General features: G+C 45.6%; 1 protein-coding gene across 2 annotated transcripts in view; it reads right to left on the bottom strand.

The window, feature by feature from the left end:
- The window catches only part of SORCS3 (sortilin related VPS10 domain containing receptor 3), a 585,385-nt gene that overhangs the window by 322,424 nt on the left and 240,686 nt on the right, over positions 1-22,275 (bottom strand). For both annotated transcript variants that reach the window (XM_004265871.4, XM_049696818.1), the window contains exon 3: positions 4,863-4,962. In XM_004265871.4, the coding sequence (XP_004265919.1) occupies positions 4,863-4,962 (100 nt within the window). The remainder of the gene's footprint in view (positions 1-4,862; positions 4,963-22,275) is intronic.

The following is a 22,275-nucleotide window of genomic DNA, read 5'->3' as shown; positions in this document are numbered from 1 at the left end:
AGCGGTTGCTGCAGTCCCCACCTGGCCAACATCTCTCATGGACATTACCTGCCTGGCCCTTGTCTGCATTTGCGATTGAGTCCCTAGGTCTATGCAAGCAGTTGTTTTCTGTGTGCATCTCGTCTGCCCAAATAGACTGCACATTTCTGAAAGCCGGAAACTCCCATCCAAAATACTTTGCTCGGAGCTAGACACTTAACAAATAGTTTAATAGCCTAAAATTATCTTTCCACATTCTTTTTTTGCTTTGCTTTAGTGTATGAGATTTTAATATCTGTGAATTGAAAGTGTACTACCTTAGAGCTGACTTTCCCTGACCCCTCCAACGATCTCAGGAGACATGGTGAAGGAAAGCAGGGGTCCAAGATCTTAAGAGTCTGTGTTTTGTTTTGCTTAGAGGTTTTCCATTGTGTCAAAGATTGCTCAGGGTTATGCCGCTGTATTGAGAGACTGACACGGGGAATAACCAACACCTGACCACACACACAATACCTCTTAACAGCTTGACAAAGGCAGCCTGCTCATCGGAGAAATCTGACTGGTAATTCCCACTGTATTTCTGCAGGGTAGCCTGGAAGTAATTATCCTTCTCCTTGGTAAATCAGTTAGGAAAGGAGGATCTAACACTCCTCTCCTCCTCCAAAAAACTGCTAATCCTCTAACAGTAATGGGCAGAAAACCCCAGGCAACAGAGTTACTACGAATAGAGACATGAATGCACTCACCTGGTCTTTTTACCTGTGGCAGGGGCAGCTGAGCTGAGGCAGGTCAGAGTAGAGAGCATGCCCTGTGTGGTCAGACAGAGGTGGATGGACTACCTCAGACAGAGGTGGTCAGACAGAGGTGGTCTAGCTACTTTAGAGAAAGCAAATGGCTCATCTGCCTGAGGCTCAATTTCTTCACCTGCCAAATGGGAACAAAACTACCAGGCTCAGGGGATTAAGAGTGAAACTTAGAGTATAGAAGTGAACTTAGCCTAGTGCCCAGAACTTATTAGGAGCTCAATTTTAAAAAGTCTTTATCCTCTTCTGACGCCAGCCCTTATGGTCCTCCCGCCTTCCTCCATCCCCACACAGGCGCACACACCTCTACCCTGCAGTAATTTGATCACATTCCCTGGAAGTCAGGACTTTTGTCTGCTCTCTGTCATTTCCAAAACACTCTTTCCAAATCTGCAGGTGTCAGCCGTTTTCGAGCCAGAGCAATTAGGCCATAACAGGCTTGCATTTCTCCATCCACTCAAAGATTTGCTCTTAAACAGCTACCTGTGTCTAAGCTAAGCCCCTCCCTTGTTGAGGCACAAAGACTTCAGCCTGTTTGTACAAAGCACAGTGCTGGTAAATGCAGGCTTGACCTCGGCACATGCCATTCTGCATGGGCCTAGGGACAGAGTCAGCTGACAGTCATGAGTTCTAGGAACCCAGGGACGTTTATCTCCTGCAAAGGGAAGGGGAGGCTGTGAGGAGAGCCCTCCTCCAGAGGCGAGCCTCACATCCACATGGGGAACTAATGCAGTGCTCTTCGTGTTCAAAGTGCCAGACGCAGACATCACCCAGGCAATGGGCTAACTGGCCAGTGGCCAGAGAAAAGCAAACAGCAAGGGATGCAGAATCACATCAAATACAAGTGGGGCAGGTCAACGCCATTAAAATAACGCTGATGCCCCACACCTTAGGATGGTCTAGAACACTTCAACTCAAGTAGCACCCAGCCCTTCATATCAATACTCTAATTTGGAAAAAAAACTAGTAGACACCACTAATCTAAATCTCAGCTTCCTTGAGGGAGTCCAGCATTGCCAGATGTATCCTAATTTGTCCCCCAAATCAACCTCTTGTTGCAGACTCACCATTTATAAGTAAAACAAGCTTGGTGTGATTTACATAGAGGCTATTTCCTTATCTTGCCTGCCTTCTAAAGTGCCTGGGACGACTGGCAATTATATAGATACAGCTTCTAAAAGGAATCTAAGCATAGTTAACGCTAACTAAGGTTATTACTAGTAGGAGACCGTACACATGTTAACCACTTCTACTTTCAACCTAATAGCTTATTAGCTATCTACATTTGGAGATTTTATGTTGTCAAAAAAGTGTTAAGACATCAACAATTAGCTTTGGGAACAACTATATAAATACAAGCACACTCTACTGTTTGGCTAAGGGTGACAGAACTCTGATGTACTCATAGCCTCCAAGGGAAGCAGTAGCCACCTGTTACATAAGTAACTCGTGAGGTGAAAAGCAAGTGTTTCGACAAGATTAACTAAAAAATCTGCTGCAGACTACTTCCATTAGCTGGTTGATGAACATGGGCAGCTACCGATCATTTGAATGCTTTGAGAATCAAAAGAATCCTGCTTAATTCAAGCTCAGATGAGAATCCAGGTGACCAAAGCTTTAAACTCCAAGACACGTAAGCAGGACACGTAAAAAAAACCAAAACAGTTTCATTACAAGGTCATAATGGCCCAGAGTACCAGACCAATAAAGAAACAAATAAGAGTGTTTTCATTTCCATCTAACTGTCAGTTTGCCTGAGCGGCTTGAGAAGCACAGTCTAGTGAACTTGAATATTCTAGTTAAGAGAAAGTCACGAGGTAGAATATTTGTGCACCATCAGCACCCCAAGGCTCAGAGTACAATCAAAGACACCAAATGAAACAGAATCTAATTTCATCTCTCCTCGGATGACTCAGAAAGTCCTTCAGGAGCACACAGTCTCCTTATGAAATGAATGTCTATTGGTATTTCCAAAATAAATAAATAAACAAATCCATGATATTAGTCTATCTTTTGTCTGTTCCCTATCTGAGTGAAGAAAATGTCTGCACTTTTAACCTTCTGGGCGGCAGTGCCTCTTAAGGTGGGATTTAACTGTGTCTTGGTGGTGTTTCTCTGAAAAGACATGCAAAACAGCCTCACTTTTGTCAACTGGGCAATGATTCCTGTGAGGAAGTGCTCCAGAGAGCCCATGGTCTGAACGTCACCTCTGGGAAGGAGAAATGGAGGTGCACTTCTGCACCAGTGGGCTCCAAATCCCGGCTTTATGATCCTTCTAACCCTGAGGATCTGCCTTACCCTGCCCTTTGTCTCCCACACTACTGAGCACCTCTAGATCATACTAAGAAGAGATAAAACAGTCAGGAGTGGAGAAAAATGGAAAAAAGACTGAAAGAGATGTTATGAGTAGGAGTCCGATGGGAAACATACATGACAGATGACTACCAGAATGGATGCCAACAGGTGTGACCCTTCATGTGTCCCTTGGGAAAATCCTCATGAAGACAGCTGATCTATCACCTACATGAAGATGTGATTAATTCTGCTGTGGTCCAGACATAGGTCAGAGATCAGTGCTAAAGGACATCTGCCATGTGTCAAATACCCCCTTCTTGCTTCTCCCAGAGTGCAGACACCCCCTATGATTCCACCTGACCCCAAGTCACTGGGAGTTAAAAACCAACTGCCCATCCTGCCGCTGACCAGCTGAGTGACATGGGTGGGACATCTGTCCTCTGTGGGCTTCAGCTTCCTTCCTAATGAAGGGAGAAGGCAGAGGAAGAGTGGAGATAGATCATGGCTGACTTGATTCATGTGTCCATCATGGACGTGGCTTCAATTCAAGGCCACGAAGTAACTGCCTCAACCTCCCCGGTCAGGACTAGACCATGAGTTTTCAAGCACGGGGCTGTGACTATACGGGAGGAAAAGGAGCAGAGCCTGGGCTGAAGCCAAGAAACCTACACTGAGCATCAGGAGTCCTGAGCTCTAACTGGCTCCATTCCGTACCTGGCTTTGGAGCCTTTTCTGGCTTCAGTTTCCTCATCTGGGAATTGAGACTATTGGTATAGATGAAAGATTCTCAACCAAGACTCCGTGGACATCTTGGGTCCAGAGGGGGGATTCAAGGTGTTCCTAAACACCTAAAAATTGTTTGCAGAATTTGGGGGGCATGTGTCCAGAGGGGAGCTCTAGAGCTTTAATCACATTGGCAGAAGACTGCAGTTCAGAAACTACAAATAACTGCTTGTATCGACGAAATCTATGATCCCTTCCAGCTCTAACATTCAGTAATTCAAATAACAATATGGAAAAATGGGGAAATGACAACCCTTTGGGACACAGCATTTACTTTCTAAAACCATCCATCATCCCAGGCCCCCTCCTCCCCGGAGGTCTCAGTGACCAAAGTCTGACCTTATATGATTTCACCCATGTCCTGGCTGCTAAGTGAAGAGGAAAGACAGAAAAGAAGAGGCCAGCAGAGCCAGTGTGCTCCCCTGGGCCTCAGAAGGAGCTCTGGAGCAAGTGGAAGAATCCAGGGGCTGCCTATCCTTCCCTTGGAGGAAACCGACTCCCTCTTTACAAGGAGCTCTCTGAAAACAGAGCAGCAAAAAGGAGGCTATAGGAGGACTCGGCTCTGGAGTCAAGCAGACCCATTTTCAAATCCCAGGTCTGTTGCTCACCATGTTATCTGTTACTGTCTGGCATTAGGCTAGACAGTTACTTAATCTCCCTGAGCTTCAGTTTCTTTGTCTGTAAAATGGGGACAGTAGTCATTTCTACCCCAGAGATTCACTGTGAGGATAAATGAGCTAAGGTGTGTGAAGCACACACCGCCATCCTTGGCTGAGAGGAACCCCTTACGTGGTTATATAGTTTTATTATTGTTATCGTGTTGTTATTATTATTGCTACTAGGCAGTTGTTAGAATTACAATGTCTGTGGTGTTCTTGGCATATAAAATAGGCATTCTGTAAGTGACTCCACGGCTACTGGTTTTTTTCCTTAACTCCTAGGCCTTGGAAGCCCTGCCACTCCGCAGCGAATGTCCAGGACCCATTGACCACCCCCTCTCACCTTCCTTTTGTTGGTGGGATTGACGTAGAGGTAACTGAGGACAGTCTTCAAGCCCACTTTGTCATTGAGCTTTTCATAGGTGGCGCCGTAATCCGTTGATCTGCAGGTAGGAGAGAAAGAAAGAAAGGGAGAGATTGCTTTACCAAATGGGGGACTGTGTTTCAAGGGGAGCCCAGCTCTCCCCCGACCTGCATCTTTGTTCCCAAATCACACGAGTGCTTAAAGGTGTTCTTCAGCGATAAAAGGCCCCATTAATTTTAGAAGAGCAGTTAGACTGATGCAGCTGCCTACTACCTAAGCTCGCTGCCCACTACCTAAGCTCGCTGCCCTTTGCTCCCAGCCTTTCTCAGAACCTACCTTCCTGCCCTCTGGGCGGCTGCGAGTGACAGGAGCTGCTGGGGAGCCAGGCCACCTGCCACAATCAGCCCTCTGTCCCCGCGGGGCATTGCAGGGACCTTCTCCTGAGGTCCCTGGGTACAACCAACTTCACGCCCCTCCACTGAGCCTGAAGCCAAGGGCCCCTCAGAAGGGCAGGAAGCACTGTATCCAGGAGCTGTGGGGTCCGACGGCCAAATCGGGCCTCAGCCGGCAGAGTCTGAGGCTTTACATGGGGAGCGATGGTGTGTCAGGGGGAAGAGCCAGCGACACTGGACTGCTGCCGATAGCTCATCACCCCAACGCTCCTGCTGGCCACCCGCCCCTCCTTGGGGCCTAATTTCCAGGGCTCTGACCTCGTACCAAGACCACGAGTCAGGGCTCAGAACAAAGGCGGGCCAACCAAGCCACAGGCTCCTTCCTCTGCATCCCGCCTTTCCACAGAGCAGGAGGGAGAGCGAGTACCCGACAATGGATTCAAGTAGCCGAAACCCCTGCTGCTCCCGCTTTGCTTCCCCACTCCCAGCCCAGACACCTCCCTCCCTTTTCAGACCACCAGGAGCTTCAGGTTCTCACCCCCTTCCTGCCATCGCCTCCCTTGGCCAGACTCAGGAAACCTCTCCCACTGGAGCTTCAGAAGGCCACAGAGGCCCGTTCACTCTCTCTACGGTGAAGTGACCTTGTGGGTGCCTGCCTTCCGACGCCGGCCCTGTGTCCCCCTAGTAACTACCTGCCCCTATCTTTCCTTGGTCCTTTACCCACCTTCTAACTCTAATCTGCTTCTGCCTTGGCCCACAGATGAGTTTTATAAGTCTAGCAGCCAAGCTCTGCGATGACCTTTAAGAACTGTCTCCACCCCCATCCAACCTGGCAAATTCCATGTCCCAGGCCCGGCTTAAATACCCACCCTTACCTCTGGTTAAGGCTTCACTGGCCCTCTCCCTGGTTGCCACTCATTTCTCCTCTGCACCAGAACAAAGTTCCCCATCTGTTGTACACCCAAGGCACACACTGTACGTGCCCCTTTCATTTCCCCATATTGTCATGATGAGTTTCCTTATGTTCTGTTTCTCCAACCACAGTGTAAGCTCCTCAAGGACACAGAACTTCAGAGAATGTTATGGGGAGAGGAAAGAACATGAACTTGGGGCACAGCAAAATCTCTGGTTACTTCCTAGCTGGGCAGCTCCCTGGTCACATGACCATGTACAGGTTACTTCACCTGCTGGAGCCTCAAATTTCTTATTTGGAAAAATGGGGATAATTTAATCTCACAAGGCATTTCTGAGGATGCAAAAATACAACACATGGGAAACCTCCTAACAGGATGTAGGCATTCTGAAATGTCAAAAAATAAATAAAAATACAAAGGACGTTCACTTCTCCTTTCCCCAAACTGTACAGAACCAGGTCTTACACATCATGCACGCTTGCCCCGTTTATTGAAAAAAAAAAAAAATCAGTATTTCTAATCCCTCCCTAGGCTACAGGCCCCACGTGGTCATCGGTTATGCTAACTTTAATACTCAGCACCTCCCCCAGCTGCAAACTGACTTCTTATCTTCTGTCTCCTGTTTACCTTAGGCACTAGGACTCAATGCCAATGGGAGAAATCCTTGCCTTTATCTCTCGAACCCAGCTCAGTCCCCAAGTTTTAATGATTCTATCTCCTAAATAACTTAGACCCCTGATCTTCCCATTCTCATTCCAACGCTGTGGCTTACACATCATCATTTTTGCAATGATTCCCCAACTGGACGCTCTTCTTCAGCCTTCTCCCCCTCCCACCAATCTCCATGCTGTCATTAGGTTATATATCAACCACACAGATCTGTCCACCTCACTCCGTGGTAGTAATTACCCACTGACTGCACACAGTAAAGTTCTTTCTTCCAAGCTTAGTCTTGGAAAATCTGGTTATAACTTCCCTTACTAGACCTATTTCCAGCCACTTGCTCCTCTGCCCCTTGCTGTCCAGCCTCATTCAACTTCCCTGAATGTCCTACATTTTTGTGGCCTCCATTTCTGGCACATCATTCCCTTCTGCCTGAACTACCTCCAGCCTCTGTTTCCTCTACTTGGTAAACTTCTCTGCATTCTTCACACTCAACTCCAATACCACTCTCCTTCCAACTTTCTCACTGGGAAATTAATCACCATTTCCTTTGTGTCCTCATACCACCTTGTACATATTTCTATTCTAGCATTTATCCTATTGTGATCATGCTATTTTTAACCTGAGACTTTGCCCTTGACTATACCTTCCTAAGGGCAAAAGCCATTTCTTATAACAACCCAATGCCTTGCACCGTGCCTGGTACAAAGCAAGTACTGAATGTACTGATTTTTGTATTGTTTTGCTTTGTCTTTATTTGCAAGAGTGAATGAACGACTGAACCTGTCCAAACCCACTCACAAGTTCCTGACCAACTGCTAACATTTAGTGGTAGCTCAACAGAGAGCCACACCTAGAAAACACACCTGATACTTCAGATACTTCAGATACAACTTGCAGAATGGTAAGGTCTTTTAGTGCCAGGGAAAGATCTAGAATTAAGTTAAATGACACTAGAATTAAGGTGAAATGACCAATCACTCTGACCTCCTATCCTATCCAGGGCAGGGGAGAAGACACACCATAATCTCTACAGACTGTCAGCAGTGTATTTTTCTTAATACAAATAAAATATTTTATAGAACAAATTGCTTCTTGATGCTACACTCTTGAAGGCATAAAGATGGCACTGGGTGGGAAAAGAAAATTGAACTTGGAATCTGGAAATCTAGAGTCTAGAGTGATTCTGAAATGTACTCAAAGCGTCACCCTGGAAAGGTCAATTCTCTAATCCTGCTAAAGAAAGAATTATTCTGACGCTTGTTAAAATGGAAAGGCAGACTTCATTCAGGACTATTACAATAGGTACAAGGACCACAGCAGTGAGGTTTTGAAGCAGAGGAGGGAGATTGGACTCCACTCCAAATACAACAGGGAAAAAGTGGGAATTTATAGCCAAAGAGAAGGGTGGGAGTCAGTGGATAGAACATTACTAAGAAGGTAGGGAAATTCTTTGCTAAGCCGACCCAACAGGATTCTCACTGAAGGCAGGTCAGGGTGGTCAGACGTCCCCTGGGGGATGGTGGAGGATGAGGAATTTGATCAGATATTGAGTATGATGAGATACTGCAAGGGGTTGGGGGGATCCTGGCTAAACTCACTTAGCAGAACTGTTGCTAAAAATGGGCTCTTTGAGGACATATCCGAGGACAGGGCCTAGCTGAAAAAGAGCTCGGAGGGTCCTGACTAGAGCTTGGTCAAGAAGAGAATCTTTGTCAAGCCCCCTTCTATCATCAACACAACAGCTTTAACTCAGATAATCATAAGGCCCCTTCTGGACTTGAAATCTGATTATCCCACCAGCACAGCACTAAGCTGTTTCCAAAGAGCAACTTTTCCTCATGCTATATATAGCAAACATCTTACTTATAAGAGCTAAACTCTCAGGGCTCCCTGCATGACTGGTGTCACAACGAACTTCCTCCCCGCGTCCAAATAACCCTCATCAAAGGCAGCGTACTTAGCAGGATGCACAGTCTCTCCTCCTGCAAGCCGCACAACCGAGTCCCACTGACTCTGCTGTCTTCCAAAGGTGGCTGCACAGGGTTAGGGCTTCCCAACACAGGATACGCCACGGCTCAGCTTCCTCTGCTCCTCGGGCAGCTGCTGTTCATTCAGGCAAGCAGAAACACGTCTCACTCGGTGAGGACACCTCAAGGAGCCACTGAGCCCTGGGACCAAAGGAGGCCTGGTCTCTGCCCTTTCCAGCATGGAGGCCACACACCGCGTTGACCACAGAGTTCTGTGGGCCCCCTTCACCTGGGGTGAGGGGCAGCTGGCAGAGAGGCCTCAGCACCACGGCCAGAGCCAGCTGTGCCTGCAGAAGTCGCTTTGACAGGAAGGCAGACCATCCTCCACCTTGTGCCTCCAGACATCTGCCGGCGGGGTCTCTCAGAGGAAGCAGGCTCATTTCCCCTAACTTAAAGCTAGTTTCCCAAAGCTTGACATCTTGACGCTAAGCTCCTAACGCTGAAATGTCCTGAAACCTGGAGACTTCACACACATGCATGGGGCACCCGCCATAGGCCGGGCACGATGCCAGTTACCATTTGGAATGGCTCAGAACACACAGCTAACCTGGCAGGCAGCATGTGAGAAGTGCCTAGCCACAGGGCTCCCAGCTTCTGTTCTGGGCTCAGATTCCTGCAGTTCCAGAAGGTTATTCCACTGCCGTGTGTGTGTGTGTGTGTGTGTGTGTGTGTGTGTGCACGCGCATGCACATGTTTGTATCTCCCTCTCTCTTGCTCTTTGTCTTTCGTTACGAATTCTTTCCAGAACACAGAAAAATACATGATGCCCAGTCATATACCCACTACTACATTTATATGTTGTTTAGGAGCACAAATCCTTGATCATCTTTTGGAGTGTTTTTGGATTCACGTAAATGTTATCATACAGGATATACATTCTGCAGCATGATTATTCTGTCCAACATTCAGTCTGGGGGTTTTATCCATGTTGACACACCTAGCCATAATTCATTCATTGTAACTGCTGTAGAGCATTGCGGCTTACCAATAAACCACTGTCTATTTATCCTTTCAACCCCTGATAAATATTTTTGTCTTTTTCCTTTAAAATTTGCTATGATAAATGTTTCAATCGCCATTTGTACACGTGGCTTCTTGTGCATCTGTAAAGAAAAGTTTTTTCTAGAGAGACATCTTGATGTGCAATTACCACTCATACTCCATGCATAACTTCTTTGCTGGTATTTAACCAATTTTTCTCTAAGGAGGCCTTCAAAGAGACACTCCCTTCGTCCTTCGTCCCCAGCTCCAGAAGTTGGGCCCTTCCTTATTGCCAGGGCCTGAGTCCATAGCTCCTGACTGTCTCGCCCCAGCTATCTCTGTCTCTGGAAACCTGAATTCCAGAGCATCTGGACCCAGAGAGCAGCTGGGGCCCTGAGTCCCGGCTTCAGGAGTGCCGTGTCTGGTTCTCCCATTCACATCACTGCAGGTCACCTGCTCCATGGCTCCACTGCCTGCCCAAGGACCTGCGTGCTGTCGGGCTGGGCCTCCCAGCTGCCAAGCACTCACACTCCTCCCCAGGTGCCCGGTGCTGACTGGTAGACTAGACGTCCATCCTCTTCAGCCTCCCAGCACTCCTGGTCTGAGCCCTTCAACTATTCAGAGCTCCTGTCCCATCCTGATAGGCCTCCAGAAGACTTCCGTGTGGGCCTGTACATTCCAGGAGGACCCCCTCAGCCTAACTTCCCATAACCCTGGTAGTCACCCAAAGCCAGTCTCTCAACGACAGTTTCCAGGGTTGAGTTGTGAATACACTATACTTCCATCCGCCCAGCAAGCTCTCACGCCTCTAGTGAGCTTCTGCGGGAGCGGATGGTGGCAACAAGCATATGGCTTGCTATTTTAAAAGTGAAAGAACAGAAAAGAAAAACTTTTAGCCAACGCAGCCAAGTCAGCTTCCTGGTAGAGCTGAGCTGGGGCTCAACACCACCCCCCCTCGCTGCATCCCCAAAGCCACATTCCTGCCAGAGGTGAGAGGGCTCCAGAGGGCACTCTGCCAGTTCTCACCAGCCACCAGATGTGCAGGATCGGGGCGGGCACACTGCTCTCCTAGTCCCACCAGCTGCCTCCCCTTGTTTGCCACCTGTGCTCTCAGCCCCCCCCCTCCTTCCCTCTCCAAGCCTCGCCCCTGGGAAGGAACTGGGAAATTTCAAGTCTTTTACTCTTTGATTCTCTTATCAGTCTTTCATCTTCTCAGTGGACTCCCTTCTCTGTGATGTTATTTAAATTAGCAAACAACCTCAGTCCTGATAGTTCCTTTTCCTGTTAGCAATTTTATTTTTGCTTTGCTCATTTCTTAACACATCTCTATCTGTTCTCTGTTATGGCATCTACCATGTGCCAGGGACTGGGCTTACCCCTCCTCCCTCCCCAGTAAGGGACACTTACGAGGAGCTACAAAGCTCAGGCAAGCAAATTGCTTTCTGTAAAAGGGCCACAGAGTAAATATTTTAGGTTTTGCCAATCTCTATCACAACTACTCAACTCTGCCCTTGTAGCTCAAAAAAAGCCAAGCAGGATACATTAATGAATGGGTGTGCTGTGTTACAATAAAACCGTATTTACAAAAGCAGGCGGTGCACAATTGGGTGGCCAGGGCTGCTCTAGCAGACTACAATATCAACCCCTACCATCCCTACCACCAGCCAGGCTCCCATCCCGCTTTGGTCTCTAAGACAACTTCCCAAGACTCTGGCCAAGGTCTCTGATACCCTAACTCACGCTTCCCTGTCTGGCTGCCATCAGGTCAAAGCGTCTGCCTAAGCCTGGCACTCAGGCCTTCTCAGGCCTTTGCCCCCTTTACCTCCCATCTTCCACTCTCCCAGTGAGCTTATGGCTGGCAAGTGTCCAGATTTCCTCCTTTTTGACTCCCAGCTCTAGTACTAACTACATCTTAGAGACTTTTCCTACAACTTCAGCCCACACCCTCCTCTGCATTTGTATCAACAGCGTTAGGAGTTCCCTATTTATTCTCTGAATACGCTTATGTGCTTTTTTCTTTTCAGCAATGACTAAAAGCTCCTTAAAAGAAAAGCAACAAATGAAATCTCTTTTGAATTGCTGAAAGTGCAGAGCACTAAGTAGAGAAAAGGAAGATGCGAGCAGGGCAAACACAACTATACCCAGTGCTGGACGAACTAGCCCTGTGAGCTCTTCACTTCTCTGAACGATAGCGGCGCTGTTGGGAGGACTCCATAGAGAACAGTGAGAAACACAGTCTAGCATCTGATAAACCCCTGTGCCATAAATGTGTGTGGTTGTCATTTTTACGACTACTCCAGATTGTATTTTTCTCAAGGACAATCACGTTGGGTTTTTTCCTTGATGTATGAACTCCTTACGCTTAGGGGGTGAGGCACATGGACGCCCAATTCATCATTAAGGAATCTTTGGCCCCAGTTTCCAATTGATGCCATGAAAGCACAATATGGCCCAGCTGCCTGGGGAATCAAAAGGAAGAACCAAGCTTCCACGTGCCAGGCCCTGGAAAGCCTCCACCAGCCTTTCCCCCTGAGTGTGTTCCCCGGAGCTACACCAAGAATAGTCAACAATCAAAGACCAGAGGCAACAAGGGGCTCCAGCGTGTGGTGAACCACAGCCCCCTCCAAGGGCAGGGCCGGAGTCTCCACAGCATAGCTCCAGACCCATGGCTGCCCAGACAGTCTTTATGATCCAAATGGAGAAACCACTGACGCTCCCCTCTGGCCTGTTCCACTCCCCGTCTTCAGGCCAGCGCCTAAGGCCGCGTTAATTTGTATCTCTGTAATGGCAGAAGCCCAACCTGACCGCAAATAACCAGACAGAAAACTAATTTCAGACTCCAAGCCAAAAACGAGTGACTTCAATAGCTTCACTCTCCAAGTGGATAGTGGCCCCACCCTCTGCTTCAGAAAAACCACAGGCAGGCTGATGCGCAGGCAGAAGCTCACACAGCTCTCCGTCACCTCTTTGTGTCATCTGACTCCATGGCCTCATTATCTCGTCTCACAAAGAGAGACACAGGGATACAGAATAGTTAATGTTCTCCTGCCCCAGCTATCTGAATGAGAGCCATCATGGGGTCCAAGCGCAGAAAATTGAAGGTAACCTGACTCTGGAGACCAGATCACGCAGAATTCATGGTTTGTATCAAGTAAAATGTAGACCCACCAGCAGCACCACTCCAGCTCAGACCTAGGAGGGAAGGTTGGCATGTGTGGGGTGGGCCAAAACATTCAGATCCTTGGTCCTTGTTTCCCACTGAAGTGTGAACACTTCATTTCTCACTGAAGAATCTCAGTTAAGATGATAGGGTTGCTGGGTTGTTATGTTGAGGACTTAAAATGACAAAAGATCTCAACCCTACCAGCCAAGGGGCCTGTTTGTGTCATACTGGGGAAGGGAGGAAAGAAGTCCTCCAGAGAGAGGAGAGAGCATGAGCAGACCCTGAGAGGATGTGATATCCCATAATTCACTGCACCTTTGTTCACGTGAATATAGCGCATTTTACACAACATGCACACACACATACACATACACACACTACACAACAGCATTAAAGAATCAGGTAGATATCAAGATTATTGACCTAGAAAAGTCTCTAAGACATTACTCCATGAAAAAGGCTACTGAATAATAATGCATTAAAGATACAAACAGTATACCCAAACAAAACAAAACAATATATTTCCATTAGGTTTGTAAGTGTGTACACCAGTGCATTGTAAAATTTCTAGAGGAAAACGCAAATACATGGTAATAGAAGTTACCTCTGAGTAGGGGCCCGGGGTGGGGTGGGTTGGCTATAAGAACTTGAGTTTACTTGTAATGTTGCAATGCTTTCCAAACCAAAATATAGCCATGTATCACTCATGCGGTTAAAAATAATCACAATAAAGTGATTTGTTACTGTGCAGTTATGAGGCAGATCAGTAAATTAACACATCTGTAGAGGAGCTCTATTATAGATAAGCATTTGCATTCGAAAAGACAACCCAACATAACCATAAGAGGATTTGTTTCAGAGTCAAGCAGATTTGGTTTCAACTCCAGCCTGTGTAACCTTAGGCTAATTACATAAGTCTCCTGTTTCATATCTGCTCAGTGGAAATATAAATATCTCCTTCCTAGGATTACTGTGAAGCGTAAATGGCCCTAACACCACGCAGTTCACTTCACTGCCAGTTGCTGGGAGACCCCATGGTAGAACAATAATGTGATCATTGGAGGAGAAATTGTCCCATGCATCTCTGGGCAAACAGGAGGTGAGTTATAGTTACATAACCACCAGTGGGCAGGCCAAAGCCATCCCATCCCCACCAGATCAGCAGTCAGCTACCAAAAGGTACATGGGAAGTTGGAGGAGTTGCCACGCATAATCAGAGACAGCCTCCAGCAGGTGGCCAATACTAACAAATTCAAGTCTAGGGAAAACAGACTTCACTTTGTTCAGTAAGATTTCCTGGGGAAAAAAAATAATGAGGCACAAACTAGAAGGTTCTGGACAGTTTTAGCAAGGCATCTCTATCTGGGGAGTAGATGTTTACCATTTCCCTTCAAAATTAAATGCAGCCAGTTGGGTCCCTATGACATGCCAGAATTATATCTGTGCACATCCAGAAACCCCCAGGATAAAGTGCGTAGCTGCCTAATGGAGAGATGTAAACTGATGGAGAGCCTCCAGACCACCCCGCTACCCTAGAGAAGCTAAACTCTGTGCCCCATTTATTTGTAAATCTTTCTCTTCTCTGGGATAAACATAATACCTTGCATGCGGTAGGCACTCAAATCATTAATTAATTTATCAGTTAAAGCAAGTCTATTTCCCCTGAGCAACCAGCCCCATAGAAAAGAGAGTGGCTTCTCCAGCTTCTATCCTCCTCCAAGAAGCCTCTCATCTTTCCTGCCTCTGGTTTCCTAGCGCTCAGCATCTGTGTCACTCTCAGGGAGCATCGTACCCGCTCTCTGGGGATGTACATCTCTTCTCTTCTGCTGTTGTTTTATGTCATTATTTAACTTTTTGTGCATGACGCTTCTTTTTCCAGACAGAGTAAGTCCTCTGAGATCAAGGAACTACCTTGTGTATCTCTCTTAGGCCCTAATGCATGCTGCATAATGCCATGCAGTTTGAATTCTCAGGCTGAGCAAATGTGTCCCAGGGACTAAATAGTCACATTCAGATTCCCTTCTGCTTGGGAAAGGTTCTCCTGGGAGAGACTAACAACAAAGCAGATGTCCTTCAGGCAGAGCTGGTTCTATCGTTTATCTTACTGGTCATTCGGGGAAGAAAGAAGACTAAAGTATTCCAACACTGGATACCTCCCAGCCCAAGAAAGAACTGGAAACTCCCAGATACCCAGGAGTGAATTGCAGGTCTCCCATTTGAAGCTCTTATACCACAGCCACTCCATCTCCTTATGGGCCCAGAAATCTGAAGTCTCATTTACCTCTTCCTCTAAAAGAATTATATGTTGATTGCTATGCTCCCTGCACCATGCCGGCTACACAACATTACTTAAACAATTGCGCTCTTGGACACCACATTCTACACCCCAAACGCTCTTGACAACAGACCAGAGCTATAGGGCATGAAAACCAATCCCAGTTTTTTAAAGCTTTCCTTTGAAAGGCTAAGTAAGAAGAAGAAGCAATTAGCTAGAAGTTGGGTTTGTTCTCAAGTCACAGAGTATTTCTTAAACCATCATTTGGCCCTGAGAGAAATGCCCCTCTGAGACCTGAGGCAGCACTCATCTGAAGCCCTGGTGCCATGGATTGGCTCAGTAGACTGGTGCCCATGGCCTTAGAGAAGATAAATGCCACACTCTGGGGTCTTTTTTTAATTTTAATTTTTTATTTAATTTAATTTTTTTTTTTTTTTGCGGTACGCGGGCCTCTCACTGTTGTGGCCTCTCCCATTGCGGAGCACAAGCTCCGGACGCACAGGCTCAGCGGCCATGGCTCACGGGCCCAGCCGCTCCGCGGCATGTGGGATCTTCCCGGACCGTGGCACGAACCCGTATCCCCTGCATCGGCAGGCGGATTCTCAACCACTGCGCCACCAGGGAAGCCCTGGGGTCTTTTTAAAAACTAAAAGGACTGAAAACTTATGATAGAAATATCATAAAGTATAGAAAAGTATAATGTGCAACATAGACATCAATTATAGCCACGCTATACAGAGAAAAATCCACTTAACATTTTGGTACTTTTTTTTTTCTCTAATCCGTGTGCATGTGTATGTTTACAAAATTGGGGGTTGTTCTCTGCATACAGTTTGGTGTCCTACTTTTTCACTTAACATAATATTTTAAGCATCTCACCAGGTTGTTTAATATTCTTCCAAAATCATTTTAAAAGCCTTACAGCATCCCAGTGTATAAATGTATCATAATTTACTTTAACTGCCTTCTCGGTCAGATGGTTGGTTTCTGGCCAAATTTTTATAGTAAATAACTGTAGTGTGTATTCTTCTACATAAATTTTGTATGCGTCTTTGTTTCCTTAAAGTATATCCATGTTAATGTAATTATTAGTTCAAAGGGTAAAAATTATCATTAATATGGTAATTGTTACAAAATATTCTGCATGACATAAATATTCTGCTCAATCTGCACTTCCACTAACAGTACTTGGGAGCACCAGTTTCATTGCATACTGGCCAACACTGGGCATTAGTATTTTAAAATCTCTAAAAATAGGTGTGTTGGCACCAACGCATTATAAAAATATGAGACCCTAACTGTGTCTTTACACTGGAATACCATGTCTTTAACAATGGACCCCCTTGATACTTTTAAATATTATTGTGGATCCTAAGAGATTTAATTCATATGTTATATCCATCAGTCTGTACTGTATTAGAAATTGCATCTGATAAAATTTTACAATATTTATTCATTTATTTTAAAATAACAATAATAAAACATAAATACCATAATTTTATGAAAAACAACTACAGTTTCCCTAACAAAAACAAGTTAGTGAGAAAGTGTGGCTTTTTTTTTTTACATTTTTTGCAAAGCTCCTTAATATCCGACTTAATGGAAGACAGTTGGATTCTCATATCAACGTCTGCATTTAATCGTTATGACATCACATACGTCATGTAGCTTCTAGAAAACTCTACTGTACACTTGTGAGTGAATGAGAATAAAAAAGGGCAAATAACACTTACTAGTATCATAAAATATATTCATTAATCCCCTGATAGGGTTGTGGGCATTCCCCAGGGTTCCCAGGACCACACTTTGAGAACTGCTGCTCTATGTCAAACAACCGGGTCCCAGAGGACTGCAACTTACAAAGAGATCTTTTCAAGTTGTAATTAAAGCTATGGACTTCCTGCAAATCTCCTCTCACCTCAAACAGTCTTCTTCGCCAGACCCCATAAAGTTCAAATCCAGCCTCCTACATAAAGCCTTCTCATCTACCTTGCCCTACGGTGATATTTCCTTTCTCTGATTCTTTACTACTTTTATATCACTGCAGCACAATTTGGCCTATACCCTCTGATTTTCATTGCCTCTTCTCCCCGCCAAAACTATAAGCTTCTTGAGGTCGGGGATCAAGCCTTTGGCTCACACTTGGGCTCAATAACTGATTTCTCGGGAGACGGCCACCCTAAGTCGCTGTGGCATTTAAGGAACTAAATTTAAGGAATAAAGCGTAGTGCTTTATATGAAACACTTTCTCTTGAGATATTTCATTTAATTCTCGCGATGACCCTTTTACAAAGGTATTTTATCTTTGTCAGAAAAATGAGGAAATAGAGACTCAGAAAGGTTAAGTGACTAAGTAAATGACAGTGCTGGAACTTGAACCCAGGTCAACAGATTCCAAATCCCGTGCGCTCTACTTCAATTCGTGGCTGTTTACTGGAAGCAGTGGTAACTAAGCATCTGTTTCTCAAAGTATCACATAGTAGAGATTTCACTGACTCATCCTTTCAGGGAATCTCTGAAGACATTTCCTACTAGGAGGTATTACAGGTATTAAAAAGGAGAGCATTTGAAGTCAAAATTAGGCTAGAATTCCTGCTCTCCCACCTACTAGCAATATAACCCTGGGCACATTGCCTTAGCTTTCTGGGCCTCCGTTTTCCCATCTCTAATATAGGCATAATAATTGCTACCAGGCAGGGCTGTTGGGAGGACCCAACGAGAAAACCTACATAAAGCACAGGGCAAGAATCAGCTTAGCTCTTGGATACACTTTCATTTCTTCCTAAAGCCATTTAACCGCCATCCTTTACTTCCCCTCTGAAAAATGAGAAGGGCTGCATGAAATGATGACAGGCACTGCCTGTAGCCTGAACAATCTACTGAACAGGAAAATATTTTATCCCAGACACCTGGGTCTGGGGTCTTTGGTACAGAGAGGCTACAGAAGCCCAGGCCAAAAGTATCACTGGAAAGAAAGGACGGTGTCTTTATACTAAAAGACATTCACTGCCAATTCATGCGAGAGCGTAGAAGCCAGCCCCGCACAGCCCACCCCCCTCAACACACACAGACACTCCTCAGGCTCACATCCTCTCGGAGTCCCTGGAACTCAGTGCCTTTCCTGACACAGGCTGCTCCCATGGGGAAAGGCAGTGCTCAAGTGCGCAGGTCAAGATGCTAAGAAGAGCCAGAAGCCTGGTGGGGAGCAGTACCTCCCAGCCCACCAACAAACACCAGGACTGGCAGCAACACAGTGCGCGGACTGTCCCCAGGGGCTCAAACTTCAGCATTCAGCGAGGCCCACAAGTTCTGGTCTATTGGGCTTCCAGAATCTTGTCGTTACAGACGCTCCTTGTTTCCAACCCAAAACAATGCTTCACAGTTTGCTTACTCTCCTCTTTTGTAAAATGAGAGGGTTGGAATCAGTGATCTCAAAAGTCCCTGCCACCTCCAACCTTCTGTGCATCTGACCAAGCTCCAAATGGCTCTGGTTGCTTTCAAAATGCAGATCTATGCTCTAGGGATGCAAATCTGTCATCACCAAGGGCTACCGAGGTCCTGAAAACAAACTGCCTGGGCTTGGGCATGTCTCTGGAATAAGTGTTCAGCTTCCCAAAGGTCTACCAGCCTACAGATCACCTAATCTAGGCACCTACGGGAATGCTCTCAGAAAGTATCATATGGTCTTGGGGAGACAAGACCATTTCCCACTAAATAACTAAAAAGCATGGCATGAGTCAGTCCTGAAGGCCAAGGGACATGTCATTTTAAACACAGCACCTGAACCATCAGGAAATGACAGGCAAAATGACACAGCACACGGGTGAAATTTCGATAGAGTCCTCTCCTGGAGAGATTAGTGGGGAGGGAGAAGCTTAGGGACAGGGACAGCAATTAGGAAAGGGGCTCAGGAAAACAATTAGATAAAACTCTGTGAGGACAAGGGCCCTACTAAGTCCCTAGTGTCCAGTCCCTGGCACTCAATCACTATTTTCAATGAAAAAGTGAATAAAGGATAAATGAGTAGGAAGGAGTTAGACCAAATTCAATAGGATAGCAGTGTGGTTAAGTACACACATTTTGGTGTCATGGCGGCTTCAAAACCTGGCTCCACACCCCTTACTATGTGATTTTGGGCAGGTCGCTTAACCTCTTTGAACTTAGGTTTTCTGATATAATAAAATAGGCAAAACTACCTAAACCAAGTACCTCACAGGGTTGTTTCAGAACTCAGTGAAGAACTCAATGAGGAAATGCACATAAAACATTTATCACAATTTCAGGCATATTATATATATAGGTTCTTAATGTGATGGCGATGATGATGATGATGATGATGAAAATGATGAAGATAATGATGTTCATTAGCGCTAAAGGAGCTCAGAGGAGAGGAAGGGAGATTTCATTGAAGAGGTGAACTTTGAGGAAAAGGTGGAGTATTAGGAGCCCAAAGGAATATAAAGACCATGTTCAAAGGCTTGGAACCTGAAACATGCACGTATTTTCGGAAGAAAATTAGGAGATGGGCCCAGCCTGAAAGAAATGTTTATACACAGGCATAAAAGGGTGTAAGTTTAGATAAGTAGAATAAGACTTTGTGGAGGGTCTTGAATATCTGCTAAAGAGCTTGAACTTAATCCTACAAGCAATTGGGGCCCCCAAGGTTCTGGAAAAGGGTAGGGACATGATAGAAGCCCATCTGGAAAGACTAATCGGTTGCTGATGGATATGATGGGTTGGTGAAGCCTGTCCTTCTGGAGGTAGAAAGACTTACTAGGAATCCATCCACTAACCTGATGATATTGTGTTGTAAGAAATGAAAGAGGAGCACAGAAGACGCACACTGTGTTTCCTGGACAGGGACAGAGAAGGAACAGGTAAAGACAACGTCAAGGTTCTAAGCCTGAGCGCCTAAGAGAATACTGTTACCATGGACAGAAGCAAGAGTATAACTGACATCTCTGGAGCAAAGTATAAAGTGACCTTGAGAAAAAAGAAAAAACATCCTAGGCTGAGTTGTCTAAAATCAGAGCTTGAGTCTGGGATTTGGAAACTTAAGAATGATTGAGGGAGTGCTCTTAGGCCAAACCTAATGGAAGAGAGGAAGGCAAGATAGGGAAGGGGCATCAGACCAACAAGGTTGTGGTTCCAGGTAAAGCTTGATCCACAGGGGGACCCTGGTGCAGAACTCTCACCACAGACTTAAGCCATCCTGAGGCAAAGGGCCAGGCTTTTGTGCCCCATACCAGCCAGTCATTGGCCATCGCAGATGTGGGAAGGGGTGACCTCCGGAGGAAGTCATCACATTTCTTGCAGCAGCTGATGGGTGGGTAAAGGGAATGTTAACCTCAAGTTAACCTAAGGCTTATAGCACATAACACTCAGCAAATGCCTTCTATTATTACTGTGGTGGTTAGCATTGAGAAGATGGCAAGATGTCCAACATACTTGATGGATGAAAGAAAACAACACTGGGCAACTACAGTTCTCTGTACAACCTCTGACCAAGAGTATAATTCATTTCCCCTCCATTTTCTGACCTAATTTGTGTAAAAGCAGCAGAAAGTTAAGTAGTGGTCATACTCCGGATTTTCAACACCAGTCATACAATTCATCAGAGGGGCAAGAGCATGAAAGAAAAGCTAGGTGAGTCTTTCTCAAAGTGGAGGAAAGATAGGCTGTTTCTATTGTAAGCACTTGAATATGGATGGGAAGACCTCTGGGCCCCTAAAATTTACTGCAAGGTCATATATCCCGGCCTAGAACCATCTCTCCTGGATGGAGCCCATCTGCAAAGCTGCTCTAACACATCTAGAATTCTATATGGCTGGATTTTCCTTGTATATGGTAGGAACCTCCCTGAAAGGCTGTGTGTAAATTTAACATTAGATTTAATGTTCCAGGTAAGCTGAACTCTCTGTTTAAGAGCTGTATACTAACTCCTGTAGTAGAGAATCACCCCCAAATGTATATTTCCTCTGAAATATCAGATCGGTCTAACATAAAACATGCTTGCATTTTATAGGAAGCTGCTGTTTCATTCTTCGACCCGGAAATCAATCAACAGACGTTTATTGAGCGCCTATGGTGTAAAAGGTGCTATGCTAGATGCTGGAAAAATACAGTGTATCTTGGGAATAGTAAAAAGACATTCTGGCTGGAGAACAAAGTGAATGTAGGAGTAGGAGGGCTGGATATGCATTCCAGAGACTGTATGCACTGAGGAGCTAACTGCAGTAGCAAACACCACCAACGCATCAGTGACTTAACACTATGTTAGTGTACTTCTCACATCACAGTCCAATATGGACTAGCAGGGAGGTGAGGGGCAGGAAGGGGCTCTGGTTCCGTACCATGACTCAAAGAACTGAGCTCCTCTCATATCAGGGTTCTGCTCTCTTCCAAATCTTAGGAATTCTCAATTGAACTGGTGGAAGGAGAAAGGAGTGAGCATTGTTTTTACCATGTATGGAAGTGGCACCCATCACTCCTAGCCTCCTTCTATGGGCCAGAGTTCAGTCCTATGACTACATGTCACTGAAAGAATGTAGTCGAATTGTTTGTCCTGGATGAAGATGAAACAGGCTTCGTGAACACAGGCACATCTCATTTTACTGTGTTTTGCTTTTTTGTGCTTGGCAGATACTGGGTTTTTTACAAACTGGAGGGTCATGGCAACCCTGCATCGAGCAAGTCTATCGGCACCATTTTTCCAACAGCATTTGCTCACTTCGTGTTTCTGTGCCACATTTTGGTAATTCTCACAATATTTCAAACTTTTTCATTATCATTTTATTTGTTATGATGATCTGTGATCAGTGATCTTTCATGTTACTAATGCAAAAAAATTCTGCCTAGCTGAAGGATCAGATGATAGCATTTTTTAGCAATAAGGTATTTTTAATTAAGGTATGTACCTTGGTTTTTTTCATCATAATGCTACTGCACACTTAATATACTACAGTATAGTGTAA

The sequence above is a fragment of the Orcinus orca genome, chromosome 14, assembly GCF_937001465.1.
Source record: "Orcinus orca chromosome 14, mOrcOrc1.1, whole genome shotgun sequence".
Lineage (NCBI taxonomy): Eukaryota > Metazoa > Chordata > Mammalia > Artiodactyla > Delphinidae > Orcinus > Orcinus orca.
Note: the sequence above shows the minus strand (reverse complement) of the source record. Positions and strands in the feature narration are given on the sequence as shown.